We start from the raw sequence: 16,211 nt of genomic DNA, 5'->3' as shown, positions 1-16,211 counted from the left end.
CAAAAGAACTGAAATCATACAGAGTATGTTCTTTGACCATACTGGAATCAAATAAGAAAACAATAACAGAAAGACAAGACAGTCTTCACACACTTGCAAGTGAAACAACACATGTCTAAATAATCTAGGGTCAGAAAGGGAGTCTCAAAGGAAATAAAAAGAAAACACACAGAAGTCAATGGAAATGAAAACACAATATACCAAAACATGTGGGATACAGTTAAAGCAGGAGAGAAGGGAAATTTATGGCACTAAATGCTTGCAGTAGAAAGGTCTCAAAACACTACTCTAAGTTTCTACCCTCAAGAAATTAGGAAAAACAAAACAGACACAAAGCAAACAGAAGAATAATAAAACAACAGAATTGAAAACAGGAAAATAATAGATAAAAGTCAACAAAACAAAAGGCTGGTTTAAAAAAACAAAACTGGGGAATTCCCTGGTGGTCCAGTGGTTAGGACTCTGTACTTTCACTGCCGTGGGCCCCAGTTTGATCCCTGGTCAGGGAACTAAGATCCCACATGCGGCACGCAGCCAAGAAAAAAAAAAAAAGTGTTTAAAAAAACAAAACTGACAAACTCTGATAAAGATTAAAAAGACTGATAAAGATTAAAAAGTAAGAAAACGTAAGTCACCAATATCAGGAATAAAATGGGCTATCACAACAGATCCTGTATCCATTTTAAAAGATAATAAGGGAACACTATAAACACTTCATAGGCTCAAAAATTCAACAACTTAGAAGAGATGGACCAATTCCGTGAAAACCACAAAGTACCAAAACTCAACCAAGATGAAACAGATAACCTGAATAGTCCTATAAACACTAAAAAATTGAATTTGTAATTTAAAAACACCCAGAAAATAAATCTCCAGGTTCAGATGGTTTCATTAGAGCATCCCACCAAACATTTAAAGAAGAATTAATACCAATTTTACAGAATCTCTTCCACAATAGAGCAGGAGGGAACACTACGCAACCCACTATTAAGGCCTTGATCAAAGCCAGACAGTCTTAATACAACAGATAAATACCTCTCATGAACTTAGGCACAAACACCCTCCACAAAATATTAGCAAATTCAATTCAGCAATTATGAAAAGAACTACACCCTGATCAAGAAGGATTTATCCCAGGCATGCAAGGCAGATTAATACTGAAAGTCAACATAACACAGCATATCAACTGGCTAACATTAAGTCACATGATCATATCAATTGATGCAGAATAAATGTTTTATAAAACCCAACATCCATTCATGATAAAAACTCTCAGCAATCTAGAAATAAAGAGAAACTTGTTCATATTTTTAAAGAGCATCTACAAAATAGCTACTTCATACTTAATGGTTAAAGACTGAAAGCTTTCCTGTTAAGATCAGGAGAAAAGGCAAAGATGTCTGCTCTCACCACTCCTATTCACCATAGCACTGGAAGTTCTAGCCAGTGCATTAGGGCAAGAAAAAGAAATAAAATACAAATCACAAAGGAAGAAATAAAACTGCCTATTTTCAGATTACATGGTTGTCTAGATAGGTCTCCCAAGAAATTTTTGAATTAGAGTTCAACAAGGCTGTAGGATATTAAGAGCAATGCACAAAAAAGAACTGCATTTCTATATACTAAAATGAATACATAGAAGCTGAAATAAAAAATAACATACCATTAATAATTTCTCCAAGGTATATGAAATCTAATAAAATATGCATAAGATGTTTATGCTGAAAATTACAACACCTAAAGACCTCAATACTTGAAGAGACATCCCTGCTTATGGATTACAAGACTTAGCATAGTAAAGAGGCAAATTCTTCTCCAAAATGACTTACAGGTTTAACAAAATTCCTATCAAAATCCCAGCAGGGGTTTTGGTAGGCACAGACAAGCTTATTCTAAAAATTATATGAAAAGGCACAGGGCCTAGGCTAAAACAATTTTGAAAAAGTAGAATGAAGTCTGAAGAATCACTCTACCCATTATAATGGCTTCATACACAACCACAGTAATAAGACAGTGTGGTATTGGCAGAGGGACAGATACCTCAATTAATGGAACACCAAAGAGAAACTGGAAACAAACCCACACAAACCCGACAACTGATCTTTGACCAAGGTGCAAAGCCATTAGATTGAAAAAGAAAAATCTTTTCAACAAACAGCGCTAGAGCAACTGGGCACCGTAGTCCAAAAGAATAAACACTGACCTAAATCTCATACCTAACACACAAATTAACTCAACATAAATCAGAGATCTAAGTGAAAAATGTTAACACTATAAGACTTCCAGGAAAAAAAAAAAACCTAGGAAAAAAATTTGGGGACTTAGAGCCTGGTGAAGAGTTCTTAGACCGGACACCAAAAGCATGATCCACAGAAGGAAAAACTGATTAAATGGACTTCATCAAAATTAAAAACTTTTGCTCTATGAAGAGGATAGAAAGACAAGCTACAGATTGGGAGAAGACATTTGTAAATCACATACCTGACAAAGGCCTTGCTTGACTCTAGAATACATAAAAACTCTCAAAGCTCAAGAGTTAAAAAAAAAAAAAAAAATCCAATTAGAAAATGAGTGAAAGACATGAACAACCATTTCACAGGAGGGTAGACAGAGGCAAAAAACACACACAAAATATTCAACATCATTAAAACTACAATGAGGTATCATTACACACAGGTCAGAATGGCTAAAATACAAAATAGTGATAACACCAAATGCCGGCTAAGATCTGGAAAAAATGGATCTCCCACACATCGCTGATGGAAATATAAAATGGCACAGCCACACTCTGGCAAACTGTTTGGCAGTTTCTTAAAAAACTCGAGTACCGTAGGATCCAACAATTGCACTTCTGGGCATTTATCCCGGAGAAATGAGACTCATGTCCACACAAACACCCATACAGCACAGTTCACAGCAGCAGTTCTGTTGCCCAGGTGAAGCCTTGGTGGCCAGTCTGATGGGTGGCTTCACCAGGAAGACTGTGCCCATGGTCTTCAACTGGCAGCTGCCCAAAGATGTACCACAGGACAATGTGTAACGTCCAATGCAGGCTGGCAAATGCCCAAGTGCCAGCTGTGCCAGGTCCCTGCCAGAGCTGCAAATGGCCCAAATGTCTTTCAACAGGTCAATAGCTAAACTGTAATACATCTAATACACACAGCATCCTGGGTGGATCTCAAAGGTATTATGCTGAGTGAAAAAAGCCAAGCTCAAAATGTCACATATAGTATGACTCTATAGCATACTTGGAAGAACAGAAGTATAGATATGCAGCACAGATTAGTGGCTGTCAGCGGTTAGGGAGCAGGAGGGAGTTGGCTGTGATATACAAAGGTACCAAGAGAATCCTTGGGACGGAACTGTTCTGGATCTTGACTGTGCTGGTGGTCACACAAACCTACACATCTGATGAAACTGCACACAAGTAAATACACTCTCACACACACAAATGGAATGCATGTGAAATTGGTGAAATCTGCATAAGGCAGCTGGAGTCTATCAAGGTCATGTGCTGGCTATGATACTGTACTATTTAAACAAGGTGTTGCCATTGTGAGAAACTGGGTAAAGGACACACACATAGGTCCTCTCTGGGTTATTTGTTACAACTGCATGTCAAACTATAATTATCTCACAATAAAGTTCTTTTAAAGATGTAAAACTTTAAAATGTCTAGACAGCTATCAATTACTAAACTTTGTTTGGAACCAGTAAAGAAAATTTTCCCTCTCTTTCGTCACTTTCTCTCCCCACACAGGACCTACAAAGTGAATTTGTTTCTCTTGGTGTCCAAACGAGTGACCCTGGGGGTCTGAAGGCCAGAACCAGGTCTTCAGCAGAGAAGACTCTATCTCTGTCATCAGGCTCCAGGGCACCCTGAGGTGCCCAAGGAACCAAATCACTCCGCCTTCCACCTTTTCAAAGCCTGCATGTACCACAGAGTTTAAAGAGGTGAAACAAAACGGATACTCATATTTGCCTGGAGAACAGATCTACAAAGCTCACTTGATGTTTAAGATGCTTACGAGATTAGGGTAATTACTTTCACTCGTCTAAGTCAACAAAAGCAACCAAAGGAGTAAGTTCCACGGACATGATGTGCTTTGAGTGGAAGAATCAGGTCTGGCTTGCTAAAGCACAAAGTCCGGTCCAGCTCTTCCATCTGCCAGGCCAACCCAACCATTCTGTTAAAACAGAATGCCAGTGGCAGATCTAATTTGAAATTTTTCTAGTAGCCACGCTTAAAAAAAGTAAAAAGAAACCAGTCAAATTAATCTCAAAACAAACTTAATGGCCAACATATATAGGAAAAGATGCTCAACATGACTAATCATTAGGGAGCTGCAAATCTAAACCACAATGAGTTATCACCTCACACCTGTTAGAATGGCTATTACCAAAAAGATGAGAGATAACAAATGCTGGTGAGGATGTGAAGAAAAGGGATACTGCTGGTGGGAATGTAAATTAGTGCAGCCACTGTGGAAAATAGTATGGAGGTTCCTCAAAAAATTAAAAATAGTTCTACCATATGATCCAGTCATCCCACTTCTGGGTACACATCTGAAAGAATTGAAAGCAAGAGCTCAAAGAGACATATGTACATCCATGTTCACAGTAGCATTACTCACAATAGACAAGAGATGAAAGCAACCCAAATGCCCGTCGACAGATGAATGGACGAAGAAAATGTGGTCTATACATACAACAGAATATTATTCAGCCTTAAAAAGGAAGGAAATCTGCTTCACATGCTAGAGCAGAGATGACCCTTGAGGACATTATGCTAAGTGAAATAAGCTAGTCGGAAAAAGCCAAATACTGTGCGACTCCACTCATGAGGTACCTAGTTAGAGTCTTCAAAATCACAGAGATAGATGGCAGAATGGTGGCTGAAGACCTGGGTGGGAGAGAAAAATGCAGAGGTGCTTTACTGGCTACTGAACTTCAGTTTTGCAGGACGAAAAAGTTCTGAGAACTGGAAGATGTGAAGATACTCAACACGACTAAAGGGTACACTTAGAAACAGTTACGATGGTAAATTTTGTGTTTACCACACACACACACGAAATATATATATATATAATTTAACCCCCATATTCAAAAATCTCAGCATACAATTAATATAAAAATTTTGTTTGTATTCTAAGGAGTATCCATTATTCTCCTTCAATAATTTTAACTTATAAAAATTGGTTAAATAAATGAAACCAGGTTAAAAAAAAAAAAAATGACTGAGATATTTTACGTTCTTTTTTATATGCTAAGTCTTCAGACTCCAGTGTGTATTGACACTGACTGCACATCTCAGTTTGGATTAGTCCCATTTCAAGTGCTCAATACTCACGTGTGGTTTCCCCACTGGGCCTGTGCTGGGCTCGACCGTACCTGTCACCCCTACCTGACAAACATTATAGCTGAATCTAAAGAACAAATCTGTTTTTTTGACAGGTGTTGGCTGGGTCTTCTTCTTGCAGAACCTTTTGGGAAATGTTTATTTTTTTCACATTTTAATTAATTTATTTATTTTTAAATTTACTTATTTATCTTATACAGCAGGTTCTTATTAGTTATCTATTTTAAACATATTAGTGTATACATGTCAATCCCAATCTCCCCCTTTTGGGAAATCTCACTTGTCCCTGGTCAGCTCTATGGAAAGGGCAAAGCTCAAATGATGCAGAACATCTCCCAAGGACCTGCAGGACATCATGCCCCTCCCTCCCCTCCACCCTACTCTGAGAGCTCACAGCTTAAAAGAGGGGCTGGTAACCAGCTAAAGCAGGCACAAGATGCTGACGGATGGACGCGAAGAACAATGCAATTAGCTCCCACCCGTGATTTCTGATGTGCCAGGGAACAAGTATAAAGTTTAAGTAATTTACCAAAATGACGTATGAGAGTTGTTAATAACTAGCATTCACCTATATCCTGACCTTTCTCAGCTCTGATTTGCAATTGCTTTGACTACATCTTCAAAGCACGAATTTGTACAGAATTTAGTACACATTTATATTAAAAATACACACAGAATAAGCACACTCACCAGAAAAGGCACTCGGCAAACCAATACCTCTGTTGGTGATTCTGATTCGAATAATCAGCTCTTCACTGATTAAGAGGGCATTTGTCAAGCTAATCCTCCCAGAGTGTAAACAGAATAAAATTTGGTGAAAGTGAAAAAACTGTCTCTCTCACAGCTGAATATACCATTCTTTGAATATACCTTCAGAAAAACTGAAGACAGGGAGGAAAATAGGAAGACGTTTCAAGTACAAACACCCAACTGCTGTACATCCCAGACAAGAATTTACTTTCTCCGTAGAACAAAGTGCAAGAACAAAACTGCCACATACATGCTCTCCACCCCAAGTCACTCAGCAGAAAACTGCTCTGTGGCTAAAGGAAGCCCTAAGGAGGACCTCTTTCTAACCTCACATTTGTGTTGCACTGGTTGAAACCAATATAATGACTTCTTTGTGAAAAACGTATTTTGCAGTAAATTATCAAAAGCTTCACTGTAGATCTTAATGGACATGGCTGAGTAAGGAGTACTAAACACGGCTATGTTTAGAGAACCCAAATTTACCAGCTCAGCGTATTTCAGTGGTCGCTGGGCACTGAACTATTTTAAGAATAGCCAGGGAAAAAAGTTACAGACTACAAAGGGTGCAAATTTTTTTCTTTAATTTAACACACTCACATCTAAATCCCCTCGTCCCACCAGCAATTCCTCCCTCCCCCCATCCCACCTCCTCCCCCCACCCCACCCAAACAAATCTCGCAAGAACTTAATACTGAAAACTTACCTTGGTGCGTTAACTTCAGACAAACCCCTCAGAACTTATCATTTAATCCTATGCATTAAACTCTACGTTATCTCACCAACCTACGGGAACGTAGTTAATACTATAAAATTACACCTCGAGATCCATTACTTTACACTTCACAGGTAAAACCATAACTTTGCTTAATAATTTAGATTGTGATCTCTCTAAAGCTCTACATCTGTCATCTCAAGTAACGGTGCTTACCTTATAATTTGCTTGCTAAATGGCACGTCACCAAAAAAAAGCATTCATGCCTATCCCTATTTAAAAAAAAAAAAAAAGAAAGAAAACAAAACACTACCTCACTCACTATTCCTGGTTAAGGAAGGAATATTCCAGGGAAGGAGCAACTATTTCCACGCACTAAGCCACCTGATACAGAGGTCTGCACGGAAAAACTATAATGGCTTCCAGACGATCCTTAAAATACATGGGGTTTTAAACACGCACACCATAAGGCCCCATTAATTCATTTAGTAACTCATTTACTTGTAAGTCCTCATATAGTCAAGAGCATTTTCAAGGGCAGAAAAACATATGCAGGCACCAAGACCTTCTAAGGCTAAAATGAGCTCAGGAGTAGCAATAACTAAAGTAACAGTAATAATAAAACTTCCAGCTCCTTTCCCGAAGGAGGGGTCCTAAGAAAGCATTTAGCAGGAGGCACGCAGCCAACATGTATAGCTGCTGGTATTTTTGTCATTTGTCTGCCACTTCCGAGGTGTGCCCAACCTCTGACAAATGACCGAGGTCCTGAGGTTCTTACTAACTCTGCAACACGGGGACGGACCTGCACGGTTTACTGCACTGAAGACTGAAGTCTACTGTATTTGCAAAACTAAGATTTGTCATGTGTTCCAACAGTTACGGGGCTACTCTGATGATTTCGTTTTAGTTATTAGCCTTTGGCATGGTAAGTATCACCTATGTTTTAACAGCATCTATGCTGGATTTCTTAATTGGGAACACTGCCAACTTACTTGTATCTCTTTAACGCAGAAGGGCTAATCTGGACAAACGGTAAACGAGAGTCTAGTGAATCCTGATCAAGACGTGAACCTTTTCCACTACTGGGGAACAGCGATTTGAGCCGACACACTCACCCCTTGATCAGGGTGGTGAGGAGTCGCCACACTCAAAGCCGTACCCTGGCGGCTCAAGGATCAAATCAAGCCCGCAGGTGTTTTTATTTGGCTTACACAGTGCTCTCAAAGTGCTAAACAAGTTGCCAAAGCATCAGGAGATTTGGCATCAAAATCTGCATTCTCGGATTATCCGGCCCTATAGGAAAACCTACCACCTTGAGACCACACACCCTCACAGCCCCAACTGGGAGCAGCCAAACGGACAAGAGCAAACGCTCTCCAAGCTGCCATAATCCCCACCAGGTCAGTTCCCTCACCGATGGGATTGCCAGATTTTTCTGGGCATTTACGTTTGCCACTCTTCCTTCAGACTCTGAAACTATCTTTAATCCCTGAAATAAAAACCCACAATCTAATCTTATTAGTACTAGGTCCAAACCCTCCAAGCAAACAAAATAAGCCCAAACAGGAATCTGAGTAGAAAACAAAATATTTTCATGGTTCTATGGTGGTAATGCTGATATGAACTATTTCATCTTCTTAAAATGTCATTTTTGAAAACGATTCACTTCTCTCATCCCTTCTTCCACACTTCCGGTTAGGTTATTACTCTATCTGCCGTAACTGATTGATTCCCTTTCAAGCAGAATGTCATTAATGAGGAAATCTTAGTGGTTAGGACAACATGCCACAGTTAGATACTTTAATGAAGGCACCAGGGGTTCGAGATATACTGCCCAATAGGCTGATGCTTGGACCTCAACTCATCGCTGCCACAAAACTTGGTAACGTGTTTTTTAAACGTTGGTTGGATGTTTCATTTGACGTATGCGTCATTCCCAACAAAACATGGAATATATCTGTAAAAGGATTCTCAAAAGGGGCTTTAAATGCTACACACAGCCTCTGGACAGAGAGTCAAGCAACCACACGTGCACTGCCGCTCCCCCGGGCATTGCTTACCCATCGCACTGAGATAATGGTTGAAGGCCTGGCAAGGAGGACTTGGGGTTTGTGTTGATTTGTCACAACTCATGGGTGCCGGGCTCCTGTCTGTGTCAAAAGAGAAATACCCACTGGAGGATCGAGACAGCAGGGAAGATCTTCTCACGAAGATGAAAAGCGGGGATCTGGTAGCGAAAGGGCCGGGACTGGCCGGTGGGGCCAGTGGGCCCTGCGGGCTGCCTTGGGGGCAGCGGTCCCCTTCTCCTTCGGGATTACCTTGCCGCTCTGTCTGTAGAGAGATGGGGGCCCCAGGCCTGAGCTGAGGAGGCCTTTCGGCAGGCTGCAATTGTCCACCTTCTCTGTCACACTCAGAACTTACATCGGAAGGTTGCTTTGCCATTTGGTCTTTTTTTCTGCAAGGAAAATTAAAACTAGGGTTATCTTAAGCAAAATAATAATTACAACGAATACCCAAATGGGCAGACTTTCACCTATTCTTGAAAAATCCTTAGAATTAATGCCCAACACTTTAACACTGTCATTGCTTATATAGGAATAGTTTTCCATACGCTCTTCCAAATAATAATAAAAATAACCTGCATAACAAAGGTATCATTATCTTTGTTGGGGGGGGTGAGGTGGGGAGGAGGGACTAAACTCCCTACCACCAAACAAAACACAGCAACAATGTCAATTACTAGTAGAACTGGTGCTCTACCACCACCACACACACACACACACACACACACATACACACACACGTTTTAGGAGAGACTGCTTGTTTGAGATCTATTCACATGTGCTCTTTGCTCAGGCCCGACTAGAGTAAGTCAGAAACTCCCAGCGGGCTCTGATTTCCCGGGATCAGATACAGCGCTGGAGCCCAGGAGCGGGCGCAGATGCAGCGATTGCAGGCGGCTGGCCGCGTTCCCCGCTCCGGCCCCATTGTTCTGCCGAAAGTGCTGAGGACAGCAAGTCTGGGGAAGGTTTGGCAAGGGCCGTCAGTCGTAGTAAGTGCGTCACAATAGAGTTTGTAACTCAGCGCGGCTCGGCCCAGCCGGGCTCCGGCTCTCCGCCCGCCCGAGGTCCCTCCCGCTCCCGGCTCGCGCGCCCCTCCTCCGGCTGCGGGGCGGGGGGGCAGCGCGCCACACCGAACTCGCCGGAACTTCTCCGAGGTACACCCGCACTGTTAGGTGCACACCTCCAAATGGGAGGGGGTCCCCAAAGCCGTGCCCTGGCGACCCCTGCAAAGTCCACAAGTAACTCCGCACGCTGCGCGGCATCAGGGCGCGCGGCTCCCGTACCCCATAGACTCTCCCCTCCGAAGACAATCAGGCCGAAACTCACGTTCGCCCCTTCCCTTCCGAGCGTCGCGTCCGGGCCGGGGCCCGGCGGCGCCCAGCCCGCGCCCTTCGCCGACCCGGAGCCCCCTGACCGTCAACACGAAGGCGGTCCGGGAGACAAAGCCCGGGACTCGCGGTCGGAGCGCCCGGGGCAGCGGAGAGCCTGCAACTCGCCGCCCGTCCGCTGCCGCGCTCCGCCGGGCAGCTGAGGGCTCCGCACGCCGCGTCTCTGGTCCGCGCTGCCCCGGCCGCAGCCGCCGGGAACATCCTCCGCCTCCTCCCGCTCCTCCCCTCGCGCACTGCGCCCGCCGCCGCCGGCACCGCCGACCTCCCCGCGCCGCTGGCGCCGGGTGCCCGCGCTCCCAATTGGCCCTCGTGCGGTCGCTCCGCGCCACAGCCAATCGCCTGCGGCGGCGGGGGCGGCGCCTGCCCGACAGGCCGCCAAAGGCCAAGCGATTGTTGACAAACTCGCCTCCGAAAGCGGCTCCGGCCGTCGCTGCGGCGGTAGCCGCGGCGAAGGTTTCCGCGGCCTCGGGGCCGGAGGCGGCCCAGGCTACCCCGCCCCGCCCCTCCGCCAGTCCGGTCGCCGCGCGCGCCTCCGCAGCTCCCGCCGCGCCCAGCAGCCAGTCACCTGGAGACAAAACAGGACCCTCACGACCGGCCCCAGACTCCAGTCCCAGCAGCCGACCCCCGCCCAGGCCCGCTAGTGTGCGGACCCCAAAGGTCACCCCCTCCCCAGCTGTAGCCCCCATCCTCCTCCAACTTCCTCCCTCTTTCTCCCCGTGCACCACGGGACACGCACCAAATCTGAGCGGCTACCACTGGCCACCGACGCGCATTTCCGCGCGCACCCGTGACCACCGCAGACAAGAAACACATCCATAGCCCCATCCCCGGTGTCCGGCGGGCCTTCCACTACCTGCGCCAACCCCGAGTAACAGGCCCCCGAGGGCACGGCACTGCCAGCCAGCACTGCGCTCGGGCACGCCCGAATCGCTAAGACGGTCTGGCCCCACGGTCCGGGCAGGTTCTACAGCCAGCGGCTGGTCCATCGCGTGGCCCCAGCGGTCGGAGGAGGCCCTCTGTCTCTCGCTGTCTGTGGATCGTGCTTCTGGCATCGTCCGCACGGCGCCTGCACACCGGACAGGACCCCCAGACACGTCCGAGAGAGAGGACGAACGCATTAGTTGCCCAAAACGTCGGCCTGAACGGGTAAAAGGAAAAGCCGAGTCCCGTCAGTTTAATCACCATCACTGTTCCATAAATCCTTCACAGCGGGCCCGCGCCCGAGAAAAGCCGAGACGCGAGACCGGCTCGTACCTCGCGGCAGCTACTCGTGCGCCGCCGGGGCGGGCGGGCGGCGAGACTTCACGGCTGGGCGCGCAGCCCAGTCCGGCGCGGCGGCCCCCAGCTCCCGGGCCAGTGAGGAGAGCACGCGCTGCCTCTCCCAACCAGCCCGGAGACGCTTCACCACCCCCGCGCGCCGCATCTCCGCCCGAGCCGCACTTAGACTAACTGCTCGCAGCCTCGGTGCGGACGACCCCTCCCCAAAGAGGACCTGCCTGGGGAGGGAACTCGACCCTCACTGGTGACCGCCTCCTGCCGCCCGACAAGCCGGACGGGAACGCGCGCCTCTGCCTGCACGTGCGCGGGAAGCGGGCTGGAGGTGGCGCCGTGCTGGCTCCCGCGCCAATCTTCCATCAGTACCCGGTCTGTTCCCCGGGATTCGGAAGTATTTACCTTGCGTTTCTCGGTCCGAGAGTCAGAGTCAGACATTGGGGGGACTAGAGCCAGGGGAAGGGCACCGAGGCGGTAGCGGCGGCGGCGGCGGCGGCAGGAGCGAGGCGAATCCAGCAGTCTGAAGCGATGCTGGCCTCAGAGGGCAGGGCGCTCAGGACGGCTGAGAGAATTTGGTGACGGTGGCGGCGACGAGGGACGCAGCGCTCCCGCAAACTCGAAACCTGGAGGCTGCGCGGAGCGAAATGAAACCTGCGCGGCTTTGCTCCCCAACTCATGCTGGAGGCCCCGCGCTCGCGCCCAATCACCGTGGGCCCCGCCCCCGCTAAGTCCCGCCCGGCGCGCGGGCTGGCAAGCTCCGCCCCAGCGGCGCCGCGGCCGCCGGCGCTTGCAGGCACGGACAGGTAAAGGCGGGGGTGTCCCTGCTGGGTTCCCAGCTGCGCGCGCCGCCGTCCCTGCCCCTGCCGGGCGTGTTTACTGGAGTGACTTGGGCTGCGGACTGCTCTGTGCGCACCCATCCCCCACCCCAAAGTGTGCCCTCTCCTCTCTTCCCCGCCGCCAGCCCCCCACCCCCCGCCCCGGCAATCCAGTGGTGGCCACGGCGTGCGCGTGGAACAGAGGGGGTGCTCCGGGCACACTCGGAGCCAGGCCCGGCCGCTGCCGCCAGCGGAAAGCCTCAGGAGGCGCCCCTGAGCCCAGGCTCTGCCTCGGGAGTTTCTCTCAGCCGCCCTGGGGCAGGCGCCAGGACTGGGTGGGTCCTCGGGAACGCGCGGGGGGTCTCTGAGCTCTCCTCCCTTCCAGATTCCGGGGGTCCGCGTGGGACCCCCATCCGCAGGCTGCTCATCTTCCTCGCCCTCGCCTCACGCGGTACTTTTTAGGCGCCCTCTGTAAGCCACCCCGCAGGGGCACCTAGTTTTTCTCCCGCGCCGAACCTCGGGTAAGAGGCATAGCCTTTGGTGGGGAGTTGAGAAAAGGGCCAGGAGCGATCCCCGGAGGCGTTTTTCCCGCAGCCCGGGTGCGAGGCGGGAAGCGAGTGAGCGCAGAGCAGGTGAAATAGGGAAATGAAAAAAGAACTCAAAAAAAAAATCATTTTAAGAAAAAAGGACTGAGAAGAGTCGTGTCCTCCAGGTGGGAGAGAGGATGGTGCCTCGGCTTGGTTGGGATACTCGAGATTTGTTGGGCTCTCAGAGAACCGTCCAGGAACCGTCCCTGGGCGTGTTACGGCCAGAGAAGACAGCGCCGAGGGCTTCGGACGGCGCCGTGGAGAGCAGTAGGGAGAGCGCAATACCCCCCACCCTTCCTCCCTGCGCGTCCCCATCCCCCTTGTCCTTGGTGTCCGAAGGCCCCACTCCCGCTCCTTCCCCGGAAGACCGAACTCCGTGCACACCCTGGGCCTCCTCTAGGTCCGCACCCCTATCTGACATTTAAATGCGCACCCTGCATTCCCACTTCTGCCCTTCCCTGGGCTCCCCTGGGTTTGAGAGGCCCGCAGCGGAGTAGTGGGGGGCAAATCGGTTGGGAGATGGAACATCCCGCCGCGGGAGAAACCAGGCTAGATGGACTACAGACTCAATTTAGGGGCCTCCCTAACCCGCACCCCAGAAGGGTGCCTCGGTGCAGAGAAGCAAGACAGCGAGGAGTCGTCCCGCCGTCTGGCCACCTTGGTTAATTGTTATGTTTTGTAAGCAGATGCAGAACGTCAGCGTGGCAACACAGCCCCGGGTCAAAGTCTCCTCGGCGCATCCTCCCGATAGTCCTTAGCGAGGTGAAGGAGGCCAAGGGTTTCTGGAGGGGCTTGAGAACGCGCGCCGGGCTCCACCCCGGGGATTTCGCTGCAGGAGGGAAAGGACGCGGGTGTGGATGTGGCGAAGTAGACGCAGAGGCGAGAGGTCTACAGTGCCCGCATCTGGAGCTCCCGCAAGTGGTTACAGGTGGCGGCCGCAGGCAAACTCTGCGCCTTAACCGCCTATCGTGGCACCCGGGGAAGAGAGACCAACCTGCTGGGCGGGAGAGGAGCCCCAAACCCGCCGCGCGCCCGAGTGCTCCGCGCTCTCCGTGGAGTTGGACGACGCAGACAGGGACCGGAAAAGAACCACACAGAAAAAACCCTGATGGTTGTCTTCTGCTTCTGTGCAGCTCGGCCGCCCCCGCGTCGTCTGCTCCAGTGACCCTGTGAACACTACAAAAAAAAAAAAAAAAAAAAAAAAGGAGTCGGGGAAAGCAACCGTCTAAATGCTCTTATTTGGGGCACAAGCAGGAGGTCGGCTCGGAGGCGGCAGTTCGTGCAACCCAGACTGTGCTGGGGAGCTTCGGCCGAGCGCCTGGCATCGGGTGACCACGAGCCCTTTCCGCCCTCTCCCGCAGAGTCCGAGTCTAGAGAAGGGCGGGTGGGTGTTAGGTCTCCTTTCTGGTCCTGGATGTCGCCTTTGCAGACACAAGCAGAGCGGTGTCCCCTCCTGCCTCCTCCACGAGATGTGGAGAGGGAGAACGGAGGATGGCTTGGACTGAAAGCAAGAATGAAGTCGGGCGACATCTACGGCCCTCGCTGGAACCACAGGCGTCGCCGGCGTGGTTTCTCCAAGTTCCGAAACCAACTTAACTGCAGTGTATTGCCCTGCTCCACCTCCCCGTCCTCTGCAAGCAGCGGGAGCCTTCCTAACGCTTAATTTCTTTATTAAACTTTAGCTGTATCTTTGCTCGTCTCAAGAATAGATTACACATTCATTCGGTCAAAACGTTTTCTGCGCTTTGTCTTGCGGTCCCTCCGGAAGCTGCCTGCCCTGGAGGGACGAGCCCGGGTTCGTGCTTTGCCCAGAGCAATACTCCAGGCTCACACTTCCCTCTCTCCTCTTGTGTATTTCCTCGCGGAGCCCAAGGGGGCTGGAAAAGCATCACTTGCTGGACTGAACCTTTGCCCGCGGGTGTTTGATTTTCATAGTTTTCTTTCTTTCCACCCAGCACAACAGTCTTCCCAAATCACTGGGAATCTGAGTCACCACTGACAGCGGGAGACCTTTGGTGGCAACCGGTTCTGGAGCGCGCTCGAAGAGGAGCCCGCTCTCTCTAGGGCGATCTGGTGACTTAGGCGGCAGAGGGCATGGCCCGGCCAGTCGTGGTTACAAGGAGAGGATAAAACGCCACACTCTCGGGGCTGCCACCTGGCTCCCTTTCCCAACAGCCGTACGGCGCCTCGCAAGCCTCAGCGGGACCCCCACTGCACGACCAAAATCGCTGAGGGCCGCGGCCCAGCACGTGCCAGCCGGCCTCGGGCCCCAGCTCCAGGCGTCTGAGAAGCGTTCTGGCAGCTGCCGGCGGGCCACCACCCTTCCCGCCGCCCCCGCTATAACTTGGCTCCCAGCTTGGGCCGCGGAGACCGCGCTCCTTCCCGGGCCAGGGGATGCTGCGGTGCTGGGTAGAAGGCCCAGGAGGCCATCGGGTCGGCGATTCCAGCGATTGGTGCGTGGAGGGAGGTGTGTGGGATGTTAAAGGCGGAGATCCCCCTCAGGGCATCATCCTTCAGTGAGCTGCACAAATAGAGCAACTGCAAAACACGACACAAAGGGACGGGTCAGATGTTGGCTCACTCATAGCGATTTGGTGCCAACGGCTGTACGCCCACCCCCGAAGCCCCGGCACGCCGAGCAGCCGCCGACACTAGTTTCCCTTCCGATTTCCTGGGACCCAGGAGGGTAGAGGCTGTTGGTCACCGTCACAGGCCTTTTTCCTCTTAGAAATTCCTAACTCTGACACTTAGTCTGGCAGAAGCCCGCTTACTCCGTGAAGGGGTAGGGGTGGGCTCCAAGTTAGCTGGCAGCCGGAGACCAAAATCAGAGACTTTATCAACTTTCCCCTCTGCAGCCCTTCTCTCTCCACCCCTTCGCTGTCCTCCGATCCCCTTCCCCCCACCTCTCCTCCAGTTCTTTCCCTTTTCCTCCATTCCACCTCTGGAGTGCCTGGGGTGCCACCCTCTGGCGTACAGAGGCAACTGAACAGGAAGAGCGTTAGAACAGGTGAAGCAGAGGAGACCTGCCCCAGTTCTGTCGGGACGAGCACCTCCCACCCCTGGCTGGCAGCAGGCCATGGTTCCTGAAACACCAGCACAACGGGACTGGGGGACCAAGACCGGGCACTGGCACCTTTGTGTGCCTTCCACCTGGCTGCTGCGGGAAATCTACCTGTGGGAAGTTAGCACAAAAGAAGCCCACTGACACCCTCCATGTTCTGACAACCTTTGGAAGGCACGGATGAGTCTTCCTTGCAGAAGGGAG

General features: G+C 50.0%; 1 protein-coding gene and 1 long non-coding RNA gene across 16 annotated transcripts in view; one reads left to right on the top strand and one right to left on the bottom strand.

The window, feature by feature from the left end:
* The window catches only part of BCL2L11 (BCL2 like 11), a 153,784-nt gene extending 141,846 nt beyond the window's left edge, over nucleotides 1-11,938 (bottom strand). For 3 of the 15 annotated variants that reach the window (XR_014254064.1, XM_082426889.1, XM_082426881.1), the window contains exons 1-2: nucleotides 10,211-11,934; nucleotides 8,882-9,276 (exon numbers count right to left, since the gene is read on the bottom strand). Coding sequence is in view for 11 of the 15 variants with exons in the window: in XM_082426889.1 (XP_082283015.1) it covers nucleotides 8,882-9,276; nucleotides 10,211-10,473 (658 nt within the window). In the remaining 4 variants the exon portion in view is untranslated. Of the gene's footprint in view, nucleotides 1-6,049; nucleotides 6,230-7,037; nucleotides 7,094-8,881; nucleotides 9,277-10,210 lie in introns of all 15 variants that reach the window. The other 12 variants (XM_082426880.1, XM_082426890.1, XR_014254066.1 and 9 more) reach the window with 9 other exon arrangements.
* Nucleotides 11,939-12,211: 273 nt separating this feature from the next.
* Nucleotides 12,212-14,638, top strand: LOC309643843. Its single transcript, XR_014254098.1, has 2 exons — nucleotides 12,212-12,347; nucleotides 13,633-14,638. It is a non-coding gene; the product is annotated as an uncharacterized lncRNA (long non-coding RNA).
* The last annotated feature ends 1,573 nt before the right edge of the window (nucleotides 14,639-16,211 follow it).

Source organism: Balaenoptera physalus, assembly GCF_965194825.1.
Source record: "Balaenoptera physalus genome assembly, chromosome: 15".
Lineage (NCBI taxonomy): Eukaryota > Metazoa > Chordata > Mammalia > Artiodactyla > Balaenopteridae > Balaenoptera > Balaenoptera physalus.
The sequence above is the reverse complement of the archived record's forward strand: the minus strand, read 5'-3'. Positions and strand labels throughout refer to the sequence as shown.